The sequence below is a fragment of the Seriola dumerili genome, unplaced genomic scaffold (assembly GCF_002260705.1).
Source record: "Seriola dumerili isolate Sdu_G_001 unplaced genomic scaffold, Sdu_1.0 BDQW01000200.1, whole genome shotgun sequence".
In the NCBI taxonomy this organism is placed as follows: Eukaryota; Metazoa; Chordata; class Actinopteri; order Carangiformes; family Carangidae; genus Seriola; species Seriola dumerili.
In genome coordinates, this window is record NW_019174455.1 from 881472 (window position 1) to 901903 (window position 20432).

Genomic DNA, 20432 nt, shown 5'->3' on the forward strand with positions numbered 1-20432 from the left:
AAAATCTATCCATGCATCTCCTTTTCTTTTCACCCACCTCTAACTACAGAATTTTCATCCCCAATTTCTACCTCTACACCTCAGTTTCTTTGTATCTTCAATTATCTCCTTTTTCCTTTTTCTTTTCTTTTTTACATTTATATCATACATTGACATCAGCGTTTGGCCCTAACCGGCTATAAAGAAGCTATAACTGATTTCCCTTTTTTTGTAATATTGCACAAATAAAACTTCCCTGCACAGTGCAAACTACTGTATGCATACACACATCTTTAACTTTCATCTCATTGTCTTTTTATTTTGTTTTAAAAAAAAAAAAAAAAAAATCGTTCACGATCAGGAGCGGGCTCTCTCGATCGCGAGCCGGCTCCCGTCATTCACTTCAAAGAGCCGGCTCTCGTTCGCGACCGACCCATCACTAATATGCAGTTCAGTTCCCTCCGGTATCCCGAGCTCCCGGTGTAGGAGCCCGTCCACTAGCTCTGGCACAGATTCGTTGTCCCGTTCAGCCAAGTTATAAATCCTCAGATTGCAGCGTCTTCCGTGTCCTTCCACTTCGGTCAACTTCTCTTGCAATTTCGTTTGCTGTTTTAATAGAGTAACAATGGCTTCTTTCGCATCCATGTTCCACTCTTCCAGCTCTGAAATCCGTTCCTGTGCCTCAGTAATATCTTTTCGCTGCTGTTGTATTTCTGCGATGTTTTCTGCCATTTTGCGTGTCATTTCCTCTGTGAAGGCGGCAAACTCTTAAATTCATCTTTGAATTTTGAGAGGTCCTCTTTCATTTCCCTCTTGAGGTCTCGTATTTCCTTCGTGATACTCGTGAGGCCCTCTAGTACCGAGCGGAGTTGTTTAGGGTCAGGGTCACCATTTTTGTCGTCGGCTAACTCCTCTTCAAACTTGTCTTCTTGGTCTTTAGATGTCATTTTTTTCCTTGAACTTCTCTGTTTTCATCCCCCACTCATTTCGTGTCAATGTAGAAATTGTATTTTCAATCCTTTCATAGTTTTTTGGGGGGGGTTATTGTTTAATCGACTCAGGAGCTCTACTCTACGCTGCCATCTTGTTTCGTGTCCTCAGGGAGATCTACATGTATTACCTTAAGTGACATCTCTTATGCAGAAAGATAATATAATGTTTAACTAAGCACAGATGTCTTACCAGGAAAAAGACACAGTAATATCCTCCCCTGCATTCTCCAATTATTTATCAGTTTTTATTAAATGGTGCATCATGTGAGCAGATATGAATGAGGTTCCCTGGTTGTGCGGCAGCAGGACACTGTTGTTCTCTGGCAGTGACTCCAGATTATCTGTAGTTTAAAAGTTCAGACGTCACTCTAACAGATGTCAGTGTTTTGTGTCTGAAAACAGCTTTACAGGAGAGAAGAGTCACTTTCTCTCATAAAGATGAAGACTAAGGGCCTGATTTACTAAAGCTTTGCGTGCGTAAAAACGTGCGCAAACGTGACAGCACGCGCAAACACATGTTGATGCTGATCTACCAACCGGGCGCACCGAGGATCGCGTCTGTCAGTCGGGCAAAATAACACGCGCTATCCATTTTGCGCTTCTGCCTTCATGAATATGCAATATAGGCGTGCCTGCCAGAACGCGCAAAATATCGGGAGGAGTAGATGCAAATAGAATCATTTTGCGCACGCAATGAGATTTACCAAACCTCAAACTAATTGCGCTGATTATTTTTGCGTCTATATTTAGCACGTTTGAAAGTCAAGTCTTAGGCTACCTGGCACAGCCGTGCGCACAGATGGCTGCGGCCATTGTTGCAAGGAGGCGGCGTAGGCACGACAGGCAACGGAGAGAACGCATCTTTTCTGTTCGTGTCACTCTTTCTGGAATGGCAGAAGAAAAAATAATCGAGACATATCGGTTATCCGGCGATGCAAAACAAAAAAAGTCATTCGTTCAGAGTTCAGAAAATCCTTAAATAATAAATGTTGCATCATAATGTCAAGTGATTCTTGTTTGTGCTATTTTGACAAAACCAAAAACTCACATTTTTATGTACTAAAGCCCACTTTCTTTTAGACATAGGAAACATTTAGTTCGGCCCAGTTCCTGTCATTTATTCCTGAAACTTAAAACAAATTAAAACGCACACACTTCTGCGCCCCTGCTGGAACGCACAAACAAAAAAAACCCTTTTGGCAATTACGCTTTTCCATTGCACAGCTAAAGAACGTTCATGACGCACGTTCATGTCTTATGTGGTGTACCTGAATGAATTAAAAATATTCCCTCTATCCCAGTAATCTGCTCATCACAGAACGTCAGCTGCACCTGCTGTTCAATGGGAGACAGAGGGTCCTCCTCCGCCGGTCCCCCACCTGTTTTATTTGCCGATTTGTTATTCTGTGCGATTTTTTCCTTTGTTCTTCTACGAATGTCTTGCCACCTTTTCTTCATTTCATCCGGTGTTCTTTTGGTTTCCCCCACAGCATTAACCTTGTCACAGATTGCCTCCCATATTGCGTTCCTCCTAATAACGGTTAAATTCCTTTGCTATAACTCAGAAATGTGCTTGTTTGCCTCTTGTACCAGCACCTCCAATTCCGGTCCAATTGGATCTGCTCGTTTGCATTCGCCACGGTGAACACCCTTAACTCGCGCAAAATCCTCATTTAAATAGGGCCGGCTCGATCACTTTTGCGCCTGTAGTCAATTGCGCTGTTAATCTAAGTAAATCACTCGCAAGGCCCAAACAGGCAGCGCGCGCAATCTATCCGTGTGCGCACGCAATTTAGCGCTCTTTATTCGGGATCTTAGTAAATCAGGCCCTAAGTGTGTAATTTTTATTATGCCTGTGTGTCAGTGTAAATGTCTATGTTGCATTTTTATGTATTTTGATGCTTAATTCTCTTTAATTGCAATGTATGTTTCTTGTTTTTATTTATTTAATTGCCTTTTATTTTTGTAAGTTATTTACTGTCATAAAGATACATTTTCAATGGCCAAGTTTATTGTTCAGTTGTAAAATATAATGTTTGACATATTTTTGTAGAGTTGCAATGATTCTTCAATATGATTCTTTGTAAGTCGATTAATTATTTCAGTAATTTGTTTTGAAGATCTTTATGTTCACTGTCGACTTATCATCGACAGTGATCGTCACTGTCTATTCAACTGCAATTTTTATTTATTTTTTCTTAGTCATGGATGAATTGAAAACAAAAACAATCTGCATATTAATTGATAATGGAAACAAACAGTAGTTTGCCCAGTATCTGTCACAGCCACCACAACACTTCTGAGTATTCTGGTGCATTCTCTCTGCTACTAACGATTATTTTCATTATTGAGTGATTGTTTAGTCTATGTAATGTCACAAAATACTGAAAAATGCTGAAAGTTCATTCAGTCCAAATAATCTTAAAATAGTATAAAACAGAAAACATCATCTCAGTAGAGAAGGTGGAACCAAAAAACCTTTAAATAACTTTACTGATGAGATAATAAAAATTGTTGCCTATTAATTGTGTTGACTAAGTGACCAGCTGTAGAGTGAGCTTTGCCAAAAATTATGGTGTGAAATGTTTTTAATAAAAGAAATATCAACCAAAAGGAAATTATAGATGGTAATATGAACATCTGCTCTAATTAGAGAGATGTGGACTGGTTGAAAAACCCGCTAAGACCCTCTAACATCAGGCCTTTGTCAGCAATGGAAAAGGTTTCAATCAACATCCACATATGGGTCACATTACTCTGCAGTAGTCCCAGGTATTTATCGGCTCTGGCTCTGATCAGCATTGAGGTCAACATAACACCTGGGTGAACACTTTTCTCAGTTTTTCCTGCTGTGACGTCTTTCAGAGCACAGACACTGTAAACTCACCTGTCACCTGTCCAGCACGGTGCTGTTAAACCTGGAACACAGCAACTACACCTTCCTCTGAGAGTGAGCTGCAGCCCTGAAAGAAGCTTTAAAAACACACAATCACTGATCAAAGCGTCTGACTCAGTGGCTCCGACACTTTTACAGGACCAGCAACCTGAGGGTGAGACGAGACGGGTCTGTTTTACCAGTCTGCACGGCAGCTAGCAGTTCACTCTCTCTCCACTGTCTGTGTGTGTGCTCTCTCAGTGCATGTGATGACATCTCTCCTTGTAGTTGTTTGTTCCCAGTCCGACAGGCACACTCAACTGGCAGTGGAGAAAGGGTTAATTGGCTTTTATGAATGGGTTTATCCGCATTTTAAAAAAAACCTGCTTATACCTGCCAATTGTGGTCTCTGATGTCCAGTTGTCTTCTCTTCTTTAGGAGGAGCTGTCAAAACAGATCTCCACCCTCATCCACAGCTTCCACAATTCTGACGGACGTAAGTTTCCAACACGTGATTTCATAATCTCACTTGATTTAATAAGAGCTAGGAACATTAGATAATGTCACATGAGAGCAGCTCTGTCATTGTGATGCTGCTGCTGTTCCCTGTAGAGTTTTTATACCTGGAGAGCTTCCTGCTGACCTTCAAGAGAGAGTGGACCGGGATCGACAGGCTGCGGATGGACAAGTTCTTCCAGGTGAGTGTGAGGAGAACAGTGACTGATTTAAAGTGGCTGTTAAAGTGAGACGTGTCACTGTGGAACAACTCAAGTCTTTGGATTAATCATCTACTGAGCTGAATCCTCATCATAGAAATAATTAATGAACTAGAGCAAGGGCAAACATTCATGAGCAATTCTTAATCTTGTTAAACAAGTTTACAGAATTTACAATAAAACAACTCCACAGTCTTGACTGGAGAATTGTTTGCCACTGATTTGACAACACTGTCAAACTCATGATGGACAAAGAAAAAGGCTCAAATTCAATGGAGCAGAACCAGAGACGCCGACTCAAGTGACATCACTGGACGCCAGTCAGTGCTACCATCAGGTTTCTGGCAGATCTGGTGTAACCTTAATTTGTACTCCTTTGTTAATCCTGATTTAAACGAACATGTTGCCAACCATTTGGCCGATGTTTCATTTAAGTTACTGTATGTCTGTGTTGAGACAAGATCTGAAAGGTTTTTATTTTATTTTTAAAAAAATCTTGTCAGTCAGCTGTTGAAATCATTTTGGTGTCACTGCCTCACTGTCTTACTCTTTCACTGTCACACTCTCACTGGCAAATTCTCACTGTTTAACTATCATTGTCTTACTGTCACACTCTCTCACTTCCTCACTGTCTCACACTCTCATTGCATCACTGTCTCACTATCACATGGTCTCAGTGTGTCACTGTCACACGGTCTCACTCTAGCTGTTTTCATGTTTATTTTCCTCTTTAATTACTATTGATTATTGTTTCTTTTCCCTCAAACAGCTGGTTCGCTTCATGTTCAGACAAACGTTTGAGCTGCTGAAGAAGAAAAACTGGGAGAGCAGGTAATGTGTTGACTTTTATAAAAGCTTCCCGATGTGTTTGTGTCAGACTGACGTGAAAATTGTTAACTGTTTCCTCAGTGAGGTCTCCAGGTTTCTGCAGCTGCTGGTGGCTCAGCTCCTACAGAGTGGTAGCGAAGCACCCAGCGGGCTGCAGTTCCACATCCTGGACCTTTACATGACTGAACTGGCAGCTGTGGGCTCAGCAGAGGTACTGCACCACCACTGGTCTCAACACATTCTTCTTCTGTGATTAATGACAGGCAGTTGTGTTATTGAGTTCCTTTTGCGTGTGAGAGTAGGCAGGCTGGTGCAGTGCTGCGGTTGTATCTGCCTTTGACTCTGGGTAACCAGGAGCTGGATTTTATGTTTTAATTCTGAAGACATCAAGCTGCTAAAATGATCATTCTAACATCAGAGGACATGATTCTACTTTGATGAAATATAACAAGAACCTTCACGAGAGAAAAGTAGAGAGGAAAATCACCACAACAGAAACATTTACAGAGAGATGGAGTCACTTATGAAATTAAATATATCATCATGAGAGTTGATTGAGACAGTGACTGGAGGTTGCTCTGCTGTAATTAGAGCATCACCCTTTAATGACTGCAAAAACTAACACCAAAAAATACTGGGTTTTTATAAGTTGAGCCCCTTCAGTTGTGGTCAGCAGGCATCTGCAGGTCTTCAGTCTGTAAAAGCACTGTATCGACTCTTAAAATCCCAATATTGATCTTTTGTTGCTTTTCTCAGTAAACATGTGCCTCTGATGTAGGTGTTGTGTGTCTGCACTGGTTACATGTTGTAGGTGGTAAAATGTGGACAAAATGTTGTTTTGAGTTGAAGAATTATTTGGCCGAGACTCAAATAAGCAAATGATTTTGACAATATTAACTTGTCAAAGTTGTTGTAATTTTCTGCTGATCCACTAATCAATAGTTTCAGCTCATGGGGAAACGCATGAACACTACAGTTACCCTGATGTGGTCATTGTTTTCTTTTCACAGCTCACAGCTGATCAGAACCTGACGTTCATTGAGCCGTTCTGCAAAACAGCCGCTAGAACCAAAGAGTGAGTCCAACCAGCCTCCTCTGCTTCACTACTTCATTCACTGTACTGCTGTCTCTGACACTGCACATGTTTACAACAGGTTATTAGTACAGATGCACCGATCAATCAAGGTTTTCTTTGTGATCGGCTGGTGATCGATGACCGGATGATCAGTCTGAGATCTGATTGTGTGTTGGTCATATTTACACTCATGACATCTTTCAGTTTCTGACTTGCCACAGTAGAAACAGTATACAGCACACCACAGAAACATGTCTGTGATATAAATCTTTATATAAATGATGCTGTGTTTCAAAGGTCCAGGTTGACTGACTGTTTATCATGGTCTGAACTGAAGCAGCTTGTCTTTATGATCATGGATCTCCTGCTTCTTTTGCCTCTGTCTCTCTAGTCGGAGTCTTTTTGGAGCCATCTGCAACAGCATCTTCAGCACCATTATTGACCAGGCTCCCTTTGCCATTGAAGACTTGATGAAGGAGGTGAAAGCAGCTGAGGACTCAGAATCAGAAGACGCCTCTGAAAAGGACCTCATAGACCAGATAAAAGACAAAAACAGCAAACCACTCAGCAAGAAATGGACAGGGAAGCAGGTCAATGGTACGTCTCAAAAATTGAATAAGAATTATAACTGGGACTGGATTTTTGTTAATTAGAAGATCAATCAGTTTCTCTCTAAGATAATAGTCTCAGATACAGATTCTGTTATGAAGAACTTCAGGAAACTTTAAGTTTATGGAAAACTAAAGGGACTGATAGTCAAGACTCGGCTTCAAGGTGCAAGCTGGGGTTAGGGAATGTATGATGTCAATAAGTGTCTTCACAACTATAGGAACCGTGTATGTGTGAGTGTGAAATTTGTTTTTATTGAAGTCAAAATTTGTGGTACTGATGTTTTCAGGTAGTACATCAGATGAGGATGACGAGTTTCTTCACTTGGAAGACTCGGACACAGAGCTGCTAGGTGATGATGACATCGGACCAGTTCTACAGGTGAAACCTCTTCAGGACCTGACTTTTCATTTGAGATTTAATCTGTTAGAAACAAACAAACCGTTTTCTTAGAATTAATTGTTTTTTACTCGACATGTAAAAAGTCAAGCTCCTGCATGAGCTTCAGTCTGTGTGGATCAATGCAGAGTGTACGCTGTTGTGAGCCGGTGTCTACGTCACGCTGCATTTACACCACTGAAACACTAGGTGGCGATGGGGTTTCTCTGTATTTCAAAGAAGGGAGACTGAAACTGAGCGGATCCTGTTGAAGCTAATCAACTTCATGTCAGATTCTGTCAACTACAAACCACTTGTACTTAATGATCAGGCTCTGAGGTCTCTTCACAGCTGTGTTGATGGCATGAACCTGGTGAGACTTGACAGAGTTTTGAAAACCAGATGTTGATGCTCCAGGTTTCAGTGAGCAGATGATAGATGTGACATTAGATGGGAGTTCAGTTGTTTTGTGGTCAGTGTCGCTAAGGTTAAAACCAGTTTCTCCTCTTAGGTCTCAGTTATACTGTCTTGCGGATGCGTTTATGTATATTGCTGTTGGAGCACGCACTCATACCTGCTGTAGATCGATGTCTTTATCAGGGTTTTTCCTGGCCAAAAATTAGGTGGGGGTGGTACTAAGCCGTATTTCATGTGATGCCGTGATTTCTCTTTTTAAAATCTGCGATTTGAGACATTTCTGCAAAAAGAGATAATATTCATCTGTAGGGTTGCCACCTTTTATGTGAAAAAAGGTGGCAACGGGTTTGGTTTTACTTGACATTAAATTATTCACAGCACTTTAAGGACATAACATCAACGAAAATACGGGAAAAATTTCAACTTTCAAATCCACCGAGTACTGAGAAATCAAAGTAGACTTACTGGAATTTAAAGGGGAGACGGAGGTGGCATGAAATTTGACGGAGGCGGCCACCTCGCAATTCTCTATGCAGGAAAAACAATGTTTGTATTCTGTTTGTTCCCTTTTTAACACGGTGGTGGGTATGCAGGCATCACCAGAGCCTCACCTTTACCCTCTGATGATGAAAGTTCACTCGGACCCTTGTGTTCTGGTTTCATATAGTTTTAAGACTGCCTGGAGCTGGATGACCTGACTGTGTCAACATGACCTCTATAAAAACAGTGTGCAAAGTGATCATTTAAATGATCTGAGCATTTCTGCTAGGTGGGAAAAATGGATCTGAACACTGATGATTTTGTAGTAATGCAAAGTATTGTATTTGTAAAATGTGTGAAAGAAGTGAGGAAATTATTTTAATGTCATTGACTGATTCTGTTCATGGATCGGTCAGTTTCTCTGCCCTGAAAACACTTTGAACAAATAACTCCATCAGTTACTGGAGGATAGATGGGATGGTGGTAAAGGTGGCTGATGATGATGGATATGTGTTGTAGTTTGACTATGCGGCCCTGGCAGACAAGCTGTTGGAGTTGTCAGGTCGGAGCAGCACACCGAGCCAGAACAGACAGAGACTCTACAAGATCATCAAAGTGTGAGTAGTAAACTCTGCTGTGTGTGTGCATGTGTGTGCAGAGTGAGTGTCCTCACAGCGAATGTAAGACGAGAGTGTGTGTGTTTCACTTTGTGGCTGTATATAGGCAGGTGTATATTGACAGAACGTAGGAGCTTTCTCAGTGTTTCTGCGCATTAGAGGAAAAAGTAAAAGACAAAGTGTAGAATTTCTCTTTGATTTAAAAAAAGTTTACTGTGAGATACAGATCAATTAAAGGATTGTTTGGGTTTATTACAGCTGGGCTCTTATTAATGAAGCTTTTCTGTCGGTCACACACAGTCTGTGCTGATCGGATATTCTGACTTGTCAAAGAAGGAAAGGCACATTAGTAACATTCATTATGGCGCTTCTCTTTTCAAGTGTCTGTTCAGCTTCTGTAAGAAACATCTCTCATCACAACATCTGAATCTGGCTACATTAATAAATAAAAGTATTCCATCATAAAACACTGGAAGTCATTTCAGAACTTATCTAACACCCTACCAATAGATTAGAATTGAAGGACAGAGTGCTTTACAATGAAAATGAAATGAGACGATGAAAACACAGATGACAAAAAATATAAATGAAATAAAAACAGAACAGTATGAATAATAAAATGAGAGAATTGATTAAAAGCCAAATTAAATAAATAGGGTTTAAGCTGTGGTTTAAAAATGTTCAGAGCCTGTTTCTCTTCCAGCTCTTGGTGGGTTTCCTGTAATTGAAGCTGTGCTGCCTGTCTCGTGTGTATTGTTTATTGTGTTTGATTCCAGCAGTAAAAGGGTCCTGATGGATGATGATCTCAGTGATCACTGAGAGCTGATGCCTTTACCAGTGTCCATATGATATTTAGCTTGTTTCCCATCGATGTATTAACTCATTATTTGTAGTATTAAATTAATATAATATTGAAACTGTGCTTGAATCCAGACTAATTAGTTTTATTCTTCTCTTTCACCTGGTGTTGATCTTCAGGCTGCGTGACCTCGGTGAAGGTAAGAGCTTATGATCACATCTCATGTCTTCACTCCTGGTTTATGTTTTTACAGCTGGTAACATTCACGTCTCTGTACTGAGTTCACACTATCATACAGCAGCAGTCTCTGTGGATCACTCTGCTTTGTGCATGTGTACATTTTGTTATAAAACTATATTTAAGTTCAAAACCAAACATAGCATTAAATTATTGTAAATTAGATTGAGATTTTCTATGTTCTGCTACATGTAAAAAAAAAAAAATGCATGACAACTCATCTGGATATAAAAGATTGAGCATATATTTTGATTCCTTGATGAGGTCTATAAGAAAGTTGTGGCAGGTGAGACTGAATCCAAGACAGTTTGTAACAGGGACAATGTGGATTTAGAACTTTAAAATCAAAAGCAGGATTGTTGATTCTCGAGTATATTTTTCTTATTTTTATGTTTTTTTATCTCCCACCTGATCACTTGGTTCGCATCCGAAAAAAAAAAAAATCAAAGTCGACACAACAAGTAGCTTTAGTACGACAGAGTGTTAGGGCCACGTTGTGGGGAAAAACAGAAATCTAAAATTTTGAGGTTTAGGAATATTACAACCAATCAAACAGGTGAGATGACAGTCAGTGTCAGTCTGAGCTGCTTCTGGCAGCTGCTGTGTGTCTGTCTAACAATAGAACAGACTCACTTTCTTCACAATCTTTTCAATGTCCTGATGATGATGCTGATGATGATGAAGCTGATGAGCCAAACGATGAAGTGTCTCCTTATTAGTGAAACTTCTGCTAAAGTAGAACTTCACAGGATGCTCCATGTTCCTCCTTATAAAGCTTATGATATTTCCCTCTAAAACACACAACCTACAATTACCACTTTATTCTCATAAAATTATGAAAAAAAATTATATCATTGAGAAAAAAAAAAAAAAAAAGATCCCGTGATGTGGCCCTAATGCTCCATCGTACTCTAGCAAGTAGCAGGAGGTTAGTGGTTCCCTGCAGCTGCACCTTGGAGACACCATGTCCTCTGCTGGAGGAGGAGATGAACTGTAAAATTCTCCTGAGGTCACTGCTGTGGAAATATTTAGTTCCCTGTGAGTTATAAACCAGTGTGTGTTGTTGAACGTCACCTGCTGCTGTCTGATGTGCAGTTACAAGAGCAGCCACTAGATGGCAGCAGCGAAGCTCTAACTCTAGGTTGTTCTCAGTTGACTGGAGAAATAAGTTACTGTTACACTTTAAATGAATGATTTAAATATGTTTGTAGTGTGGTATGATCGAAGCAAAGACGAGGTTACATCACACTTGATACCATGGAGCCTTTTTTTTTTTAAAGAAATGAAGGTTGTTGGGACATAAACCCACTGATCTGTTGATCAAATCCAGACTGGACAGTCTAACAGTGACACGGCCCTGAGTGCAGAAAACAATGGTTAAATTTAAATCATGATACCACTAATATAAATTGATGTTGTAGAGTTTTGTGTTGCATCACTTTCATTACGCAAGAATTACTTTCATTCTTGTTGTCATTCTCTTGGAATCACCCTGGAACAAAAAGCCTTTAGAAGTACATTGCAGCTTTTCTATATTCCTACAGTAACATCTGTGAAAACAGAATAATTATTTTATGCTTTGGGGGGGGGGGGGGGGGGGCATTTTTGCCCCCCAAAAACATAAATTTGTACAGTGAGAGGTGGACAGGAAAGTCAGGAAGAGAGAGTGAGGGGATGACATGGAGCAAATGACTCGACCCAGCCATTTCACTGTGACGTCTTTCTCCTCGCAGGCATCTTCCCTCAGGATGAGTATCCAGAGGAGGTCTCCACAGATGAGGATGATGACATGTTTGGCAGCAGGAAGAGGATGAAGAGAGGAGGAGGTCACATGGAGGAGGATGAAGAGGGAAACCCAGCAGCGAAGAAGAGTAAAGGTAACAGGTTTAGTCGTTAAAACCGTGAGAAGTTTTTAAAATGTGTCATGGATTTCAGCATGGAGAATGGTGTTCCTATGACCTGGACAACATGTGCTGACATGAGCGCTTCATGTTGGTTCAGGTTCCTCTGTGAAGTCAGTTTCAATGATTCCCAGATAACAGTTATTACAAAGAGTTGGAAGGAGAGGGGAAGCCTTGTGCAGAGAGTGTAGTGCACAGCTGGAGATGCTGGAACATGTGGGCAGCAGAATGGGCCACAAGCTGAATAAAAACCTGTTGGTAAAAGTTTTTCTTTGAATTAATGTGTTTATTTCAGTCATTTCCTCTTCTATCACCTTGTTTGTCAGGCATTTGCCATCACCTGTAAGTAGATTGTAAAATCATGTAGAATCCTGCTCGTTGGTGATTCTCTCCAAGAGCTTCACAGCAGCCTCCCCCTGCTGCTGCTCGTTGGGTGGGGGGTTGTCTGTCTTTTATGTGGTCCTCAGCAGGTGACTGATATGGCCATTCCAGGATATTCAACCTCTAGCTCCTGAAGCTCTTTGGCGGCTTTGACCACATGTTCAGGATCATTTTCCTAATGGATGATGACAGTGTTGATGCAGCTGTCTGAATCTGCTCCTGTAGACCTATGTGTTCATTCTGCTGCTTCTTCAACAGTGAAATCATCAGTAAATGTGTTCCATTGGCAGCCATGCATCGACCAACCTACTAATCAAAACATGGTCGACTGAGATCCTTCTCATCAACTGAAGCTTTCCATTGAATGAATTTTGAGTGAGAAATGTTTGTTTGGGAATGTGAAGAGTAACTGATCTTTTGTTTCTGAAACTTCAGGCAAGAAAAAGGAAGCATCAACACTCAACAAGCAAAGCAATGACCAGGGAAAAGATGAACAAGCAGACCTGAACTCTAATGATGAAAACAAAAAGAAGAAAAAGAAGAGGAAGAAAAAGAAAGCAGGGAAGGATGAGAGTACAGGTGTTGAGGAAAATGCAGAGAAGTCCGAGCAGGGACACAATGAGGCGCAAGCTCCAAGTACAGTTAAAGAGACTGAAGGAAGTCCACAGTGCTCACGAGCTGCAGAGGCTCAAAGCTCTATCTCATCTGTAAAAGTCACAGCAGCATCTACTTCAGAGGGTCAGTCAGAAACTCCGGTCCTCTCTGAGGTCAAGAAAAAGCCTTCAGTTACAGTCACAGAAGAAGCCAGCACCACAGACAACAAGGACCAATCTCAAACCGTTTCAAAGAAGAAGAAAAAGAAGGACACGTCTGAGCCTAAACCTCAGGGAGCAGAGACAGGAGAGGAGCAGCAGACTGCTCAAGTGTCCCCTGAAGCAGACGCTCCAGTCTCTGGGAAGAAGAAGAAGAAGAGGAGCCTGGAAGCTGAGTCACAGACAGATGAGGTTGAGGCTCAGTCACAGGTGAACACAGAGGCAGAGATCACATCAGGAAGTTGTGAAGAAACCACAATGACAACACCAGAGACCAACGCTCTAACTCCTTCCAAGAAGAAGAGTAAGAAAAAGAGCCTCAAGGCTGATGCACAGGTTGAGGTGGACACTGAGATCTCATTTGAAGCATCACAATGCACCGCTGCAGTGCCACTTAAAAAGACAAAGAAACAGATACTTGAATCTTCAGCTGCTGTAAATGAAAGCACCAGAACACCACTGAAGAACAAAAGGAAGAATAATCAAAAAGAAGCGAAGACTGCAGAGGAAGAGGAGCGAGTGGCAGAGGAAACCCTTCAGACGGTGGATGCTGAGAAGCTGCTGCTTGAGATCACCATGACAACACCAACAAAGAAGAAAAAGGCTCCAAAAGCAGGAATCCAGACGCCTGAGATCACTGTGGATAAAGAGCTCCCATTGGATGAAACTGAGGTGGTTTCTTCCTCCAGGAAACCAACCAAGAAGAGGAGGAAGATCCCTGTGGTGTTTGAGTTTGAGGCTGATGAACAGGAGGCCAAGTCAATCAATGGCCTCACAGAAGAAGAGATGGTCGCCAAGAAGACAAAACTGGGAAGTGTGAGTATGTAATAAGGTTAAATGGTTCAGATGAGATGAAGTGATTGCACTGAGACATAACTGTGATCATGATTTCCTCCCTCAGGATGTTGACAAGCCATCCACACCTCTGAGCTCTAAAAAGTCTCTAAAGAAGGCGAAGACCGCCTCACAGCCGCTGTCTGACTTCATCACCTTTCAGAGCAACACTGTGGCGCCAACACCGCTCTTCTGCAAGACAAAAGGAGGCTGCAGCACCCCCCTGTCCAGGAAGAAGGTAAAGGTGAACAGTCAGAACTGAGCCTGAACAGGTCAGTTCATACAGATCATGACCAAACCTGGACAAATCAAACCAAAACTGTCTGTATGTTAGACACAGCTAAGACAGGAAATTTGTATTTCTGCAGTTCGGGTGAAGAGACCCTTTAAGCTGTTCAGTTTCATTGAGTACAATGATTTCACTGCAGTTGAGCAAAGTTTTTTTCCCTCTGAGATGCTCCATAACTCATGGGTGACAAGTCATTGCTTCATTTAAACAGTCACGAGCAAAAAGGTTGGGAGCTCTAGACCAAAAAAGAGACGACACCAAGATTGTAAAAGCAGAAATCAGCTGACGGTGGAGTACAGGTTATTTTATTCACCCTGACTACTAGATTATGGAAACTCAGCCATCATCCACAATTTAATTGTAGTTAGATTTTTTTAAACTGGTCTGGAGTTGAGAGCATGCGACAGAAAGAGCTGGTGGTAGTTTACAAAAGTTGAATGAATTGATTACAGTAACTTGTCATCCTCCATACCACTCACACACATCCTGCAGGTGAAGTGGGATCTCTTCCATCAGACACTAATGAGATGAACTTCTGGTACATATAGAGAGATTCTTGTACTGTAGACACGGGGAAAGATTGAAAACTGGTGTTAAAGTTTTCACCGCATTGAATCATATGGTGTGAGCAGATCACAGCTGAAGTGGGATGGACATGATGGACTTCTTGAAAGAAACAAGTTGAAATTTGCCTGAGGGAACATGCATGGATTCAGTTACCAGCCAAGGAACCTGTGCTGTCTACCAATATCAGATTTTCACTACACATATATTGTGGCCAAAAGAAATCACAATATTATCACAATATCTAATGAAAATTTGAAAAAAAATAAATAAGGATATCAGTAAAATTCATCTTTAACTTTGTTTATTGTGTTTTGTCTCTATCAAATGAATCCGACTCGTATAGCAGTATACGGAGGTGGAGTCTAACTATAACTGTACTAAAAGAACATTGCTACATTATTCCATCAATACTCAATAGTCATTACTACATTATTACATCATTACTTGGTAGTTGTTGCTACATTATTACACTGAGATCATGGTTTCTTTTTTTTCTGGGGAATTAGGGAGCTTTAGGAATCTGTAGGAGTTAAATGTTTGTGTTTTCTCCTTCGTGGGGGGCATTAGAGGGCCCTGGGGCTGAGTCCACCAGTCTAAGTGAACAAAAAACATGATCTAAAAAGGCAGATTTACCAGGTCAGGTTGAGAGAATGATTTTGTGAAATGTTCGTTTCTCTGAGAATACAAGTGCTTCTGCGTTGTGCATCTCTGCCATTCTCATATTGTTGTTGTTAGAATTATGTTGTACTGTGTGTAACTGTGTTCTACTTCTTGGTTTTTATCCCACAGAAGAGTCAAACACCCAAATCAGAATCCAAGAAGGTGACCTTTGGTCTCAAGAATAACAAAACAGCTGGTAAGATATTTATGATAAATGATAACTATGTATTCAATGTAAAACTTAAGAAAACTAACTGTACTAACTAATTAACTGACCTGTAATAAGACAACTTGTTTATTTTTTGTCAAAACATTCAGCAGTCTCCAGTAGAGATGAAACAGTTACCGGTTTCACGGTAGAAAGGTCCTAACCGCAGTGGCCCGGGTTTGAATCCGACCTGCGGCCCTTTGCTGCATGTCGTCCCCTCTCTTTCCCCAACTTTGCTGTCTTTCTCTGACTGTCACTCTAATAAAGGCATAAAAAGCCTGAAAAAAAAATATAGATGGATAGATAACGGTAGAACAGCTTCTAAAACCTTTTTACATCAAAGTTAGCGGGTATATGTGGGCTTTTTAAAAGCGAGTTAGCCCACTAAAAAAAGGGATTGACTCCTCTTTCTTAACCGCACTGTGCTGGACAGGTGACAGGTGTGTCTACAGTGTCTCTGAAAGATGTTACAGCACAGAAAAAAAAAAAACTATTTCCTGGTGTAGAGTGGGGATGCAGCAGGCAAACCCAGTACTGCTACTAGTTCCTGATGACATAGATGTGTTGTACATGTTATTTTAATGTTTAAATGTAATCATTCACTTGGTGAAATGATAGCAGGTTGGTCTTTTTACTTTTTGAACATTTTTGGCACATTTTAATTTGATCGTCACACTGTTGTGATGATACTGTAACTGTGACGATTTTGGTCACTATAATCGTGATACTAAATTTCTATACCGTTTCATGTCCAGTCTCCAGTTGATATTGTGGAAAGTGGGGAAAAGGGCTCCTTGGATCGACTTCATTTAAGTTTCTTGAGTGATATTACTGTATTTTCGTCAAACTCTCGACAAGCTTGATAAAGTTAAACATGCACCAATTAGAAACACCACCATGGTGCAGCATACAGATTCACAGTGTGTATACTTTGTGCAGCCTTTTACAGCTCATTTATCCCCACTCTGGATCTCAGGAAACAGAATGGCTATGAGAAGGCAGCCGATAATAAAGTAAAGACCGAAGGTTTCACAAATTTTTTTTTTTTTTTTTTTTCTTGTCTTTGGGCCTTATGTACAGATACCAGAGGCCACACCAACACATCCAATTTAAAATGGTGGTTTAAAGGGAAAATGGTCTGTGACCAGACAAGTGTTTTAGCTCCATATGAGAAATAATCTCTGCCGATACCAGCACACATCACATGACCATTCACATACACTGGATATGCCTACTGGTTAAACAGGAAACAGATTGTCTACTCTGCAGTTGTTTAGTTGCAGAAAATACAAACCAGCAGTGGTGAAAAGTGCCACTTTCTTCAGGCAAAACTGAAAGCGGACTCCAGGTCTTGTCTTGTTATAGTTGAGGGCCGAGGAGAGGACTGCTTTATGTACATTTACTGGCTAATGGCCACCAGCTGCTACCTCGCTGGTTTGGAACATTTGCACATGATAACATATTCCCGTCCACATAGTTGTTGTATGTGCATTGACAACACAATTGTATTTACCCTTATTCAGTGTGGTCACAGTGCATCCCTGACCACCTCCAGGGTATGGAGTCATAGGAGTGCCATTTATTAAAAAAAAAAAAAAATCTAAAATAATTTAAATATATAAACAGGTATGAATGAATGAATAAATAAATGTGGAAATATGAAGAGAAATAAGACAATAAAAAAATGCTTTTACTTGTTGCTTTTGCTTTTACTGTATAGCTTTTGCTTTTCCCACATTGCTTTTGCTTTTTATATTCGAAGGAGAGGGGTCTGCCTGCGGACAGCCAGGCTACAGTACTTGCAGTTATCCCCTATTCATGTTCCACCCACTTCATGTTATGTCATACAGCTGTGCCTCCCGGTCCACTCTGTGCATCTTACTCGGAGACTCCGGCACTAACAGGAGCACCAACCTGCAGCTGCTAGCTAGATCTGTATCCACAGTCAGAAAGAAAGCAGAGAGGCTCTCAACAGATGGCAAAGCTGAACAGGGGAGAGGGGCGTCAGGGCAGCCGCGCACAGACTGCTGCCCGTGCGACTCACACACAGATAAGCAGTAGAATATGAATAGACGGCAAATGATAGTTTATGAATTGATTGATATATATATAAGTGTAATAGGTCTCTAAGATCTATGTTACTCTGTGCGCCAAAGACTGAGCGTGTCCTGTTTTGCTCTACTCTGCACTATTTTACACATTTTCTGGCTATGTTAAAATAAAATTGTAATCACAAATAATACATTAATTAATCAGAGCATTCACTGTATTCACTCAAAATCAGCAGGAGGCGATGTGTAGAAACAGCTTTTCATTTCACCTCGCTCTCGCTCCCTCCCCCTCTCTCTCTCTGACTGTCCTTACAATCAAAGCAGCAGCTAAGAAACGGAACTTAAGTGTTCTGTCAATCTCCTCAACTTTGTTTAATCACAGCGCAGCACCTACACACATGCGCTTCAGTGACAATCAGCTGGTGTGTGTGCATGCCATCTGTATTCTACTGCTTATCTGTGTGTGGGTTGTAGGGGCAGCAGTCTGTGAAGGGCTGCCCTGACATCCCTCTCTGTTCAACTTTGCCAACTGTTCAAGAGTGAGCTGCTAGCCGCCATGCAGACTGCTGGTAAAACAGATCTGATGCATCTCATCATACTGCCAAAGCCTCGGCGTGAGATGCTCCGGTTGGTAAATGTGTATTTTTTAAAACGTATTCCAGCTACAGATAGTTAGCATTGCTTCTGTGCTTAAAACCCTTTCATCCCTGTTTATATTTCCACATTTATTTTCTTATTCTTTTACAGATTTATTCTTTTTTTATGGCACTCCTGTGACTCCATACTGGGAGTAGTTTGGTGATCGGATCACAATTTGTCCCCGGTGCATCTTGGGTACATTTTCACTTGTACCGTCTTGTGGTCAAGCTCTATCCAATTGCAATCTATCACCCAGGACACATTTTAGTGCCAGGTATAAATGGGGTTTATATTGGCAGAACATGTTGGCTTAACTCCTGTTGTAACAGCTTGTATAAAAGGGTGTTTGTACCTGTTTATTTTTCTATGGCATTGTGCAGAGTTCAGGAAGACTGATCGCAGCCTGCTGGTGAGTCCAGACGGGTCATCACGAGTGGCCTTTGACCCAAAGCAGAAACCCAAGTTTGGGGTCTTGAAGTCTCCGCCCACACCACGTTCCACCACCATCAAAAAGAAACCCAACGCCAACAGGAAGACAAGTTTGAATACTCAAAAGAGTACACCTAAACGACGACCCTCAGCGGCAGATTTCTTTTAACTTCCCATGTTGATTGTAGATACAGATGTAATACTCTCTGTGAACTTTTTAATAATAGACACATCCTGTTTTAGAGAGAGGTATTTTTATGTTTATCTGATATCAGTTGGTTTTGCTTCTTTGAGTGACTTGATGTTTGAATAAAGTTACTCATTCCAGCTTTTCCATATTTTTCAAATGTTCACTTCCTGTGATTGATTTTAATACAGAATACTTTAGTATTTTGAATATGAAGAAACTGTATTTTGCCGAAATGTTTTGACATGAGGACAATCCTTAAATGGGTCTACTACATCTTTACACAGGTCGAATTCAAGGCATTTCAGTGTAAATGTGAACAAATGTTTGAGAGTAAAAGCAGAAATAATGGTTAAGTGTATAGTTTCTGTAAAACTTAAGGACAGAAGATCTGTCGTAAAACAATAATGCCCATATGCACATTGAAACCATTTGTGCTCACTGTAGTCATTCCTCCTGTTCATGCATGAATGGAAGAGATCAATCAAATCAAACAATCCAGTCGTCTTTCTATGTATAAAAAATTCAAATATCCTTAAAGGAGCTATTCGTAAGTTTTGCCACACAGCCAGTGTTACTATTTACAGCTGTTTACTTACCCGTCTCACCAAGAGTTTCAGTTATCGTTGAATTTTCAATACAAGAGGTTATAATATATCCTCTGCTACTACTACAGCTACTTCTTTAGGCCAGACTGTACCAGAGCTAGCTGGTTGGCATAATAACTTCAGTAGAAGGAAAGCAAGACAACCATCACTGCAGCTCTCCACTGATCTGGGCTTTATGTCAGTGTCCAAACATAGCCTCTCCTCGGTGACAGTTTGTAAAGAAGAAAACTAAAGGACTCTGAGACAGAGAAACCAGATTTTTTGGTCTGATGAGACCAGGACTGTTTGGTCTTGTCTGGAGGAAACCAGTCAGGCCATAGAATTGCTGGGCAGTGCCACTATTGATGCATTTGTGTATCTGTGCTACCACAGCCATGCCAACATACATTCAGAACATTTGGATTCATTTTATTTAATCTTGGTTGAATTATATATGATCTAAATAAAACTTTTAACTGGATAACTTTTTTTTTTGTAATTTGAAAAATCTTTTTCCATTGCTCGTGGTGAAAGATAAGTCTTTTTCCCTTTGTGACTTCATGATTGTACTACAGTTCTCTGTAGTGTGGGATAATATTTGATACAATTTAGAGACAGCTCCTCTTCTATTAATGCTTCTTTTAAGCATTTGCAAACCCTTTATCATTTAGCATTATTTATTGCTGTTTATTGCTCTGCTCGGTCTAAATTTATTATAAATGATCTGGTGTTGAATGTATTGGAAGTGTAATGCGGAGACATCTTGCCTTCAGGGACATCAAAGGACAAGATACCATTTCCTTTCTCTTACATGTGAAGGGTAAAATGATAGAGGGTCCAATGTCATCACAGTACAATAACACACCAGAACTCTCGGAACCACAC

The 20432-nt window shown here is 40.7% G+C and overlaps 1 protein-coding gene across 2 annotated transcripts in view; it reads left to right on the forward strand.

Moving 5' to 3' along the window:
* Positions 1 to 19996, forward strand: part of rrp1b (ribosomal RNA processing 1B) — a 24787-nt gene extending 4791 nt beyond the window's left edge. The window contains exons 3-16 of one of the 2 annotated variants that reach the window (XM_022753948.1): positions 4285 to 4342; positions 4459 to 4544; positions 5332 to 5393; positions 5472 to 5601; positions 6401 to 6465; positions 6857 to 7062; positions 7364 to 7455; positions 8869 to 8966; positions 9945 to 9964; positions 11736 to 11879; positions 12720 to 13912; positions 13998 to 14168; positions 15576 to 15642; positions 18725 to 19996. In XM_022753948.1, coding sequence (XP_022609669.1) covers positions 4285 to 4342; positions 4459 to 4544; positions 5332 to 5393; positions 5472 to 5601; positions 6401 to 6465; positions 6857 to 7062; positions 7364 to 7455; positions 8869 to 8966; positions 9945 to 9964; positions 11736 to 11879; positions 12720 to 13912; positions 13998 to 14168; positions 15576 to 15642; positions 18725 to 18942 — 2610 coding nt within the window. In that variant the 3' untranslated portion in view covers positions 18943 to 19996. The remainder of the gene's footprint in view (positions 1 to 4284; positions 4343 to 4458; positions 4545 to 5331; positions 5394 to 5471; positions 5602 to 6400; positions 6466 to 6856; positions 7063 to 7363; positions 7456 to 8868; positions 8967 to 9944; positions 9965 to 11735; positions 11880 to 12719; positions 13913 to 13997; positions 14169 to 15575; positions 15643 to 18724) is intronic. The other variant, XM_022753949.1, reaches the window with a different exon arrangement.
* The last annotated feature ends 436 nt before the right edge of the window (positions 19997 to 20432 follow it).